Source organism: Eptatretus burgeri, chromosome 11 (genome assembly GCF_056783735.1).
Source record: "Eptatretus burgeri isolate ZD-2024b chromosome 11, Ebu_testis_v1, whole genome shotgun sequence".
Lineage (NCBI taxonomy): Eukaryota > Metazoa > Chordata > Myxini > Myxiniformes > Myxinidae > Eptatretus > Eptatretus burgeri.
The window spans coordinates 7,649,399-7,661,087 of NC_140971.1; the positions used below are offsets into that span (position 1 = coordinate 7,649,399).

Consider the following 11,689-nt stretch of genomic DNA (forward strand, 5'->3'; position numbering starts at 1 on the left):
TTCGCTGTGGCGACCCCTAACGGGAGCAGCCGAAAGAAGAAGAAGAAGAATTTTTCTTAACCTCAAGATATTTAGTAAGAGGTAATGTTTATTTTTAAGTCTCACTTTTTGATGGAAGGTGATGAACAAAAAACTGATATCAAAAATGAAAGCAATTTTTAATAAAACTGTTCATGCTCCCCCATCTCAAGCCATTCCTATTTTCTGCAGATGTTCCTTCAAACATCGAGCTCTTTGTGATGAGCCTCAATCACAAAAGATCGCAAGTAACAATTTCCATCGGAAAGCCACAGCCTTTCACAAGTTAGAAATTTAGAAAAAGTAGAACTGCTGGAGCTAGGGAGTAGTCAGAAACCAGAAGGTACAATATCGGTTTTACAAACTCCATAAAATAGGAATTTACGAAGATATGATCAAACCTCACAACTGACATGATTGTAAGACCTCCACAATGCATCCATGTACCTATAAAATTCCCATTTAAATTTATCCATCCTCAACAGAACCATTCCATGCAGCAACCACTGGCTGAAAGACCCAAGCCTTAAAGCTCTTAATTCATTTTTATCTTCAGTCTTAAATATCTATCAGAGGCCCTCACACTGGCCTCGTACGAGCTGAAGTACCCAACGTTGCTTGGGGCATTTCAATTGAAAATTTAAATATTTCCTGCGTGACAAATTGGGGAATGTTGGCCTTATGGTTTCGTATGAATTACCAATCTTGGGCGTTGCAAAATGCACTTTGACAGCTTTCCCCTCTCAATTTTAAATAAAACCAATCACTGCAACCTCGTACCCTATTCACAAAACATAACTCGATTGTTCCTGGGGGAAAACGCAGGCAGTGAACAAGCACAAGACCCGATCGAAGACTGAAGGCCAATTATCCAATTCTATAAACTTTGTTTTTTTTAATAGTCCAAACAGCTCTCGACCTTCCTCTAGATGAAAGACGCCATGCAGTTTGGTTGCACTGGTCTCTGCAAGATCCAAATACATAAAAACACATTAATCTCCTTCAATTGTTAAGTGGTTCATCTTGCTTGGCCTGGAATCAATCTTATAGCCCCCAAGCTGAACCCTCTCTGGCAATACATATATCCTTTGAGACGTGATCAAAACTGAACACATCCGAGATGAAACCTCATTAAATTCCAATACAGGTACAGTGTTAAAATTGCGTTGGTCGATTTATAAGACTCCCAAACGAATAAAACCTCAAACCCTGCTTTTGATATAGCTGCCTGGCATTGTCCTGTCTGCTTACCCTTCCTATCTATTACCAGCCCCAAACCCTTCTGTGTGGCAGGCTCAAAGATTGCCTCTTGTACCATTTTAATCTCCATTATGCTTACCCTTCTCCAGCACCTTAATACAGATCTTCATTGAGTAACATTTTGAAATAGCTATATTCTCCACTCTGACTTACAACCTCTACTGCCTGATGTTGCACCACCATTTCATGTGGGTGGTCCAAGCAGCTCAGATTCAGTTGCGAGTGAAACTAAGAGAACGACAATTATTCTTAAAAACCATGAAATAATTTAAACTCACTGGGGATGTACAAATTTCATTTTATTTCACAAGCAAAAGTAACATGCTGACCAACAGCATCCCTATCATTTCAACTTTTCACAAAATACTAGTTATACATGTTGTTTTAATACTCCTGCAAAACCAGCTTTCCTCCAATCAGAAACCATCAATGAAATGCTTGAGATATTCAGCCAACAAAACTAAACAAAATTAAAGTTCTGTTTGCACAGGATCTGGTGGGGAGGGTTGATGAAGATGTTGAAGGGTAAAGAATAAAGCAAAAGGCTCTTCACCAGTTTGGAAAGTAACCAAAACTTCAATTTTCACATTTTTATATCCTTGAAGGAACTCAATTTGCCAGTGTGTGCTGCGAGAGCAGAAAAGCCTTGGTAACAACTGGAAATCATGGCCAAGGCAAGTCATGGCTGCCTCAAAAGGACTAAATCTTCAGGTTACAATTGCACCATTTATACAAGGAGGGAAAGCAATAAAATCATCTAACGAGTACAGGAAATGCTGAATGGTTTCACAAAGGATGAGGAAAATATATAATATATATGTATATATTATATATAGCTCATGGGGTTTATTTTCTTTTTCTGGCATTCCAAAGGCACGTGGGTCCATACTCAGAGGATCAGAAATGAGGGCAAAGGACAGAAAATGCAAATGCACAATAAACAACGAACTCGCACTTTTCAATAACTGTGCCTTTCTATTAAAGTAACTCCAGGTAAACTTTCAATCTTAAAAGCCTGTTCAACATTCAACTCTAACAGCTCTCAAGTTTAAACTGAATATAACCATCAAATAAGTGCAACCAATGCAAATCAAGCCTGGCATACTTTGCACTTTTGCACCTGTGAGCAGCCTCAGGTGCCAGCCATTCTTACACCATGACAAGGAGTCCCATGTGAATTTGAGATTCACGGTCACCAATGAAACACATCAATGTATGATGCATTTACATAAAGAAATAGAATTAAAGATAAATAAATAAAATTAAAAGAAAAATTCCAAACTTTTGCGAAAAAGTTTCACGTGAGCCTTTAACCCCGCCCCCCCCCCAAAAACAAACATTTGATGGCAAGGTGGCTCAGATTTGAAAAAAAAAAAAAAAAGTGAAGTAAGCTATTGCTGAAGGTCCCCATTCATCTCTCAAAATCAATCTTCAATCAGAACAGGATCTGCAAGAAAATGCACAAAGGGGTTGGAGGGGTGGAAGATGATAAAGCCTCAAAATCTTAAAAGAATAAGTGGTTGTATGGGCGCAGAGGGTGCCGGAGAGGCATCGGCGGGCGCCGGAGAGGCATCGGACGGCGAGGAGGGCGCCGGAAAAGCATCGGCGGGTGCTGGAGAGGCATCGGTGGGCAAGGAGGGCGCAGGAAAAGCATCGGAGGGCGCCGGAAAGGCATCCGCGGGCGGGGAGGGCGCCGGAAAGGCATCCGCGGGCGGGGAGGGCGCCGGAAAGGCATCCGCGGGCGGGGAGGGCGCCGGAAAGGCATCCGCGGGCGGGGAGGGCGCCGGAAAGGCATCCGCGGGCGGGGAGGGCGCCGGAAAGGCATCCGCGGGCGGGGAGGGCGCCGGAAAGGCATCCGCGGGCGGGGAGGGCGCCGGAAAGGCATCGGCGGGCGGGGAGGGCGCAGGAAAGGCATCCGCGGGCGGGGAGGGCTCAGGAAAGGCATCGGCGGGCGGGGAGGGCTCAGGAAAGGCATCGGCGGGCGGGGAGGGCTCAGGAAAGGCAGCGGGGGGCGGGGAGGGCGCAGGAAAGGCATCGGCGGGCGGGGAGGGCGCAGGAAAGGCATCGGCGGGCGGGGAGGGCGCAGGAAAGGCATCGGCGGGCGGGGAGGGCGCAGGAAAGGCATCGGCGGGCGGGGAGGGCGCAGAAAAGGCATCTGCGGGCGGGGAGGGCGCAGGACAGGCATCTGCGGGCGGGGAGGGCGCAGGACAGGCATCGGCGGGCGGGCAGGGCGCAGGACAGGCATCGGCGGGCGGGCAGGGCGCCGGAAAGGCATCGGCGGGGGGGGAGGGCGCCGGAAAGGCAGCGGCGGGCGGGGAGGGCGCCGGAAAGGCATCGGCGGGCGGGGAGGGCGCCGGAAAGGCATCGGCGGGCGGGGAGGGCGCCGGAAAGGCATCGGCGGGCTGGGAGGGCGCGGGAAAGGCATCGGCGGGGGGGGAGGGCGCGGGAAAGGCATCGGCGGGCGGGGAGGGCGCGGGAAGGGCATCGGCGGGGGGGGGGGGGGCGGGAAAGGCATCGGCGGGCGGGGAGGGCGCGGGAAAGGCATCGGCGGGCGGGGAGGGCGCGGGAAAGGCATCGGCGGGCGGGGAGGGCGCGGGAAAGGCATCGGCGGGCGGGGAGGGCGCGGGAAAGGCATCGGCGGGCGGGGAGGGCGCGGGAAAGGCATCGGCGGGCGGGGCGGGAGCGGGCAAGGCATCGGCCGGCGGGGAGGGCGCGGGAAAGGCATCGGCGGGCGGGGAGGGCGCGGGAAAGGCATCGGCGGGCGGGGAGGGCGCGGGAAAGGCATCGGCGGGCGGGGAGGGCGCGGGAAAGGCATCGGGGGGCGGGGAGGGCGCGGGAAAGGCATCGGCGGGCGGGGAGGGCGCGGGAAAGGCATCGGCGGGCGGGGAGGGCGCGGGAAAGGCATCGGCGGGCGGGGAGGGCGCGGGAAAGGCATCGGCGGGCGGGGAGGGCGCGGGAAAGGCATCGGCGGGCGGGGAGGGCGCGGGAAAGGCATCGGCGGGCGGGGAGGGCGCGGGAAAGGCATCGGCGGGCGGGGAGGGCGCGGGAAAGGCATCGGCGGGCGGGGAGGGCGCGGGAACGGCATCGGCGGGCGGGCAGGGCGCGGGACAGGCATCGGCGGGCGGGGAGGGCGCGGGAAAGGCATCGGCGGGCGGGGAGGGCGCGGGAAAGGCATCGGCGGGCGGGGAGGGCGGGGGAAAGGCATGGGGGGGGGGGGGGGGCGGGGGAAAGGCATCGGGGGGGGGGGAGGGCGCGGGAAGGGCACCGGCGGGCGGGGGGGGCGCGGGAAAGGCATCGGCGGGCGGGGAGGGCGCGGGAAAGGCATCGGCGGGCGGGGAGGGCGCGGGAAAGGCATCGGCGGGCGGGGAGGGCGCGGGAAAGGCATCGGCGGGCGGGGAGGGCGCGGGAAAGGCATCGGCGGGCGGGGAGGGCGCGGGAAAGGCATCGGCGGGCGGGGAGGGCGCGGGAAAAGCATCGGCGGGCGGGGAGGGCGCGGGAAAAGCATCGGCGGGCGGGGAGGGCGCGGGAAAAGCATCGGCGGGCGGGGAGGGCGCGGGAAAAGCATCGGCGGGCGGGGAGGGCACAGGAAAAGCATCGGCAGGCGTAGAGGGCACAGGATCAGCGAGTGGAAAGAGCGCAGCCAAAGTACTATCAGCGCAAGGTGAGGCTGCAGTCTGAGCAGCAGTGTGTGATAAGTGGGCAGTTGGGGTACAATCAAGGAGAGGTGAGGTAATCATAACTGCATTGGTGCATGGGGAGGGCAACACTGGAACAGCATCACTTAATTGAGAGGGTATTGGCAGAACAGCAGTGAAGAGCGCGGGAGTCACATCAATGAGAGGCGAGGTCATTGTTGTAACAGAAGGTTCCAAATCCAATTTCGCATCTCCATTCACGGCTTTCTAAAAAAAAAAAAAAAAAAAAAAAACAGGTTTGTTCGTGAACACAAATTTGCTTGATCATTTAACCATTCTGCTTCGTGATTATTACTTGGCTATCAATTTACCTCTTGAGTTTCTGGGCGTCCTCTTCCCCGACCTCGTCGACCACGGAACCGTGGCCAAAATGGACGAGCTCGAGGGGCATTCCCCACTTGTTCTGCATCCTCTGGAGCTTTGAGATGTCCCCTGGTGGAGTTTTTTTTTTGGGGGGGGGGACAAAATCCATAAACAATTTAGAACTCGCCAGATTCTTAAATTAAGCAAAATTGTACATTTGATATGACAGGCTGATTTTTATTCAAAGTAAATTAAATAAATGCACAATCAAATGAGTGAGCAGTTAGATATTCCACCCCCAATGAATTTGCTTTTCCAAGGGTCAACATCAGAAAATATAATGGTGAGATCACTTCATGGATTTGTTCATTCTTCACACAGCAAGATAGAAGGGTGCACTTACTTTTCTCATGCGATGTGTGCCTGTTGTTTTTTTTTTTGTTTTGTTTGTTTTTAAAGCAAAGTTCTGGGAAGTCAAGTGTTACGTTTGCCAGCTTTTGCCTGAAGCCAGGTTCAGCATTCATTGCGATTCTGTATTTGGACTCGAGTGTGTTCAATGACAAAAATCCGGTTTCGTACAGGTACTTCGTAGAAAACAGCATCAGAAAACACAATGCTTTGTCTGCAAATTCTGGGTACTCTCGTTCTTTGAATCCAAAACTCAAACAGGGAATGACTAAATTCTGATAATGTTCGTTGCAAGAAAGCTCCAACAAGCACTCTCATGCCTTATTGGAGAAACCAGCACAGATCCCAATCCCAAAAGGATTGCTTTGAGTCGTTTGGTTTTCTGAAAACAAATCTTCAAATCGTTTGAGCACAAGATGTTCTTCGATTCATATTTTGTCAATAACCAGTTTTTCAAGGGGCCCACTATTTTAAAAATATATATTTTTTGAATATATATTTTTATATTTATATATATAAAAAAATATATATATATTTTAAAAAAAAAAATATATATATATATATATTTCAAATCAAATTTGTTGTCACACACCCAACCTTTCCACCAAATTTCACCCAAATCCATCCACAACTTGATATGTCTTGCACACACACAGACAGGGGTGAAAGCAACCCCCTTCCACCTGTTTTGGCAGATACAAGATCAGCAAGAAATCATGGTAAACAAGATTTTTTTTTTAAGTGGATCTATTGGATTTCACTTCTCCATCAAGTCACGGTCAAAGATCGACATTCCCAAACGATGCACCACAACTTGAACTCTCCGACATCCTCCCCAGAATCCAGTCCATAGAAGTGCTAAAAAGTGTGGGGGCCAGTACACACCCCTTACAAACTGCAGTAACTGGAAATGTCAGATATCACCACATCTCACCATTCAAACCAGAGTATAGTTCAGAGAGATTGATCAGTTTTGGTGGCACCCCATGAAGACCTAGAATCCTCCAGAGGGCATCCTGAGTCACTGAATTAAATGTTTTGCAGAGATCAACATAAGATGCAAGCAGCCCCTGTGAAACTCTTCTGCATTCAATGAGGACCCAAAGAGGAAGAATAGTCAATTGTTGACCTCTGGTGTAAAGCCTGACTGCTCTGGGTGCTGGTGCTCAAGCAGATCGTGGCAAATCCTATGAAGAAATATTTGAGCAAAGACCTTTCCCAGCACGGAGAGCAGCATCACCCCTCGGTAGTTGCAGTCCTGGCAATCACCCTTCCCTTTCTAGAGGACAAGGCCCCTCTTCCAGTCAGTTGGGATGATACCTGTGTTCCAGGCAGAGCACAGAACTGCATGCAACACGAGTGCAACATTTCCACCAGCCTTGAGAAGTTCAGCATGGATGCCACAGATCCCAGGAGCTTGACCCAATTTCAAACGGTTCACCACAACCTGTGTTTTGTGGAAAAATTATAATATTCATGTATTCTCAATTATATCCACTTGTTGCTGGTACTTTATAAATTCAATTTTTGTGCTGGAGTTGAATTGGCTGTCATTATAGTTTGTCCCAAAAGCTTTGCCCCAATCCTGTCATCCAGTGAGCCACCCTGTGAAGGGCAGCAGCACAGGAGGTACTCCCACAGAGTGGGTTTTACAGAATGAAGCGTTTTATGGTAGCCAGAGTGCAAATCCCACCAACTTTAAAATGAATAAAAATTTTAAAAATAAAAATAAACAATTAAATAAATAACAACTGCAGGACGACATCTGCAGACAGTTGAGCACAAGAAATGGATGGACGTTGGCTCAAGGAGCTCCTCCACCCTTTGTTTTTAATCCTGCTGGGTGTCCACATCTACACAACCATACCACTACCCCCCTCCCCTTTCCTGTATCTGAGACCCAACCCCCCACCCATTTCATAATGCCATCAGCAAAGCGATAGGTTGTGAGAAAAAGAAAAAGAAAAAGAAAAAGAAAAAGAAAAAGAAAAAGATATAGAAATAGATATAGATATACACAGAAATAAATAAATATAAAAAAAAAATCACACCTCCTGGCTGTTATGGTGGGCAACACCACAGACAGTCATGATAAAACCACATTTAATCCACAAAACCACCGTCCATCTGCCACCCAGACAATTGCTCCTGCTAATGCAAATTAATGTCACAATGTCACAAGAAACATTGTATTTTAAGTAAAGATTTATTCAAAAAAAATATTATTTGTCAACGTATGCGCGTAATTTGGCGTTTCTCATCCGAAACCGCTGGCAGCAATGTGCTCATTTTCCATATACTGGGGTTTCTTAATGTGACGAAGACGATGCACTAAATTTCTTAGCTGGAATTGGATGACAACGTGGCTTCAACAAGATTTTCAACCCATCGATGGCCGCATTTATTCCCGTTCGGTCGCCATCGCTGAACTGCTGCCATCTATCCAAAAAATATGAACTCGAGTAAGGGAGTACTCATTACATCAAACACTGAACATAAACACAACTGATAATAAATAGTATAGCTCAGAACATCAGCAATGGTTGTCATGTTTTAAAAATCAGCGTGGAAGGAGGGGAACGATGAGCGCCAGAGCTCTGCCAACATGATGTACCCTGATTGGCTCTTTCCCGGACTGAACACGCCCTCTTAGACCGTCAATTTGTCTGAAATCCAACGTACATATTAAAAACACCCGAAAATAAGTTGCAATAGGCCTACGTCCAGATAACATCAAAGGCTATAATCTGAAGTTAGGGGGAACCAAGGAACGGGTATGAGGTCATCCCTTCATTGCCCGGATTCCCTTCTTTTTTGTTCTTCGAAAGCGCGGTGTCTGACAATAGATTCTGTACCTTGAATGTGTGTGTTAACTGTTCAAATTAAAGAGGTGTTCAATTGTCGGATGCACCCAAACAACTGCCGTTCATTACATCAATTGTCAATATCAACCGCCATCGTTACATGTGTTGCATCTTGCGTGTGTGATCTTCAAATTAAAGCGTCCAAGCGGTGTTCGATCGTCGGATGTGCGCCAAAAAGTGCCGTTCATTGAAATTTGCATTCTGATTCTTGGTCACCCTCCACTGCTCATGTTCAGTCTCGGGCTAGGCCTACATCATATTAAACTTTCCCCATCAGACGCCAACCTTCCAGTCACACTGGAGAGGATGCAATTTCCAGTCAGACTCGCATACTCGATGACCATAAACAAATCCCAGGGCCAAACATTAGACAAACTCAGAATATACCTCCCAGCCCCTGTGTTCTCCCATGGCCAACTATATGTTGCATTTTCACGTGCAAGAGGTTACTCCGAGATATCTATCAAAGTGGACAATAATTCTTCACAAGGATGATTCAGCAACAAGACACTCACTCAAAATGTCATCTACAGGGAGGTCCTTTAGAAAACTAAGGACAGGTAACCATAGTGCATCATATCCCTAATGACACCCTCCCCAGCTTCCCATAACATCAACTATTATGCCTCATCCACCTTTTGCCACCCATTCAACTCCGTGCGGAGCAGGGAATATGCTAGTGTGTGTGTGTGTGTATATATATATGTATATATATATATATATATATATATATATATATATATATATATATATATATATATATATATATATATATATATATATATATATATATATATCTATATATATCTATATATATCTATATATATCTATATATCTATATATATCTATATATCTATATATACATGTGTGTATATATATATATATATATATATATATATATATATATATATATATATATATATATTCACATACACATACACATACATATTTGTTCAGGATTCAGTGGTGGTGGGATTCGCACCCGACTCTTGACCCCAGTGTTAAGGATTGGGACGAGTGATGTCAATCACACTCCACCCTTGACAGCCAAATGTTGAAGATTCGGCGTCACTTAACAGCACCGCCGTCTCCGGGATTACAACGCCAGCTGGTTCGGCACAATCCTCAGATCACGATACCAAAATACACCTGTGCCTTGCCAGCTGTGGGAATAGACCCCGGTTACAGATTGGTTTTGTCAGAGACCGAGCGGAGTCTACCAGTCCGTAACCATTTTGGTTTTATATACAAATCGAGCAGATCATTCCTCGGCGCTGCACGAATAAATTCAAGGTGGCAAATCTCGTATAACTCAGCCAGATTTATTGGGGACACAGCAGGGAACAACACAAGCAAAGCATTCACGACAATGTTATAATTAATCTATAACCCGTTCTTAACGAGGGAGCGACGGATTACGGGTTTCGAAGGGAACCCGAGCGAGATAAACCTAAGACAACATGCAGACAAGACACGGACAACATGCAGACAAGACACAGAGTACTTGGTGATGCCTCATGGACGAGAGGAAAAGTGTCAAAGGCACGAATGCGGCTCGTGATAAGTCGATGTCAACGGATTTGAGCACCCGGCTCGAACACGCCGCGTGGCAAAATGGCGGCGTCGTCCTCCTTTTGTCGCACCGCCCACGCACGCAGCCTCAGCGCGTTCAGCCCCCGTAAGGTCGAAGGCACAAGACGAAAGATCTATGGTATGCTCCAGCTGGCTTTTCACAAGGTCCAGAATACAAATCCGGGCCTGGCCTGTTCACCAGGTTAGGCAAAATCGGGGTGTTGCGCTCCGCAGGCGGATCGATGGGACCACAAGACGTGTTGAGATATGTCGGGCCATGCTGCGAGTAGGGACAGTCAGAGGCTCCGTGGTTAGACGCGGGTTGAACCTGTCGATGACCTGATCAAGTCGATCGCTGACTCGCACAGCAGCCAGTTCCTCTCGAAGCAGATTGCAGCCTCCCACTAGTCGTTTCTATACAGCAGAATCCTCACTGGACACTCACGCTCAGTTACTCTCGGCAGATCGCAGAGTCCACCCTCAGGTTCAGGCCGTTCGTCTTACAGATCGCCGACCACACGCACCACGAGTTACTCCCTCAGCAGATCGCCGACTAACCCTCGGTTCAGTTACTCCCTCAGCAGATCGCCGACCGACGCTAGCAATTTCTCTTCCAGCCAATGATAGACAGACCTCTTGCCTTTCTTTCGGCCCGCTCTTCACGAAATGTGTGTGTGTGTGTGTGTATATATATATATATATATACATATATATATAAATATATATAAATATATATATATATATATATATATATATATATATATATATATATATATATATATATATATATATATATATATATATATATATATATATATAGTTACGGCTGTGGAAATTCGCATTACACCATAAAGGGCCCTCAGGTGAGATATCTCCATAGGTACATGTGTAGTTAGCCCAAACACGTTGTATAGAGGGAATTTATATGATCCATCTGGGCTACGACGCTTTGAGTGAGTCGTTTTTCTTTTTCTATCTTTTATTTCAAACAAACAGCATCTCAACAACCACGCCATCCCCATCACAGCACCAACCACACTACAACCACGCCACCTCCACCATCTAAACTACCACATCTTCACCAGTACGTCCGCTTCCGAACGGCAAACAAAGGCGCCAAGGAGGGAACTGCGAGGATGTGCAGCTTTCCCTGCCTGTTTCTCCCGTTTGACTTCCCCGCGCTTTGGAGTGGAGGAGGGGCGATGCAGGTCAAAGGTCAGAGGCATTGTAAACGAGGGGTCTCATTTTGGGGGAATAATTCTCTGGCCCTGAGCCAAAAACTGACTCCCCCGGCCCCCGCACGGGGCGGGGTGGAGGAAGAGCGTGAGGGAACGCCCTTTTCAGGAACCCCCTCGAAGGAAGGTTGAGCCGAGAACGGGGCGGGGCGAATGGGTGGAGCTCCGCGCTATAAGAGACGGACACGGGCGGGGCGCTCTTGCGCCTCTTCCTCTAAGTCTTGGTGGTGGTCTGGTCTTCGGTTGGTTGGTTGGGCGGGGGTTGGTCGAGTTGGTACGAGAGTCTGGTTTTCAAGGGAAGAGGTCCTGCGCCCGTGGCTTGGCGAGCGGCCCT

At 48.5% G+C, this 11,689-nt stretch overlaps 2 protein-coding genes across 3 annotated transcripts in view; both read right to left on the bottom strand.

Annotated features, from left to right (window-relative positions):
• Positions 1–1,564: 1,564 nt before the first annotated feature.
• On the bottom strand, positions 1,565–3,737 carry LOC147016430 (uncharacterized; the record flags this gene model as incomplete). Its single annotated transcript, XM_085847693.1, has 1 exon — positions 1,565–3,737. A coding segment is annotated over one exon (963 nt), but the record flags the coding sequence as incomplete, so codon positions are not given.
• The window catches only part of LOC147016429 (Y-box-binding protein 2-A-like), an 18,330-nt gene continuing 8,205 nt past the window's right edge, over positions 1,565–11,689 (bottom strand). The window contains exons 8-10 of one of the 2 annotated variants that reach the window (XM_085845099.1): positions 5,285–5,405; positions 5,109–5,180; positions 1,565–2,725 (exon numbers count right to left, since the gene is read on the bottom strand). In XM_085845099.1, coding sequence (XP_085701225.1) covers positions 2,714–2,725; positions 5,109–5,180; positions 5,285–5,405 — 205 coding nt within the window. In that variant the 3' untranslated portion in view covers positions 1,565–2,713. The remainder of the gene's footprint in view (positions 2,726–5,108; positions 5,181–5,284; positions 5,406–11,689) is intronic. The other variant, XM_085845100.1, reaches the window with a different exon arrangement.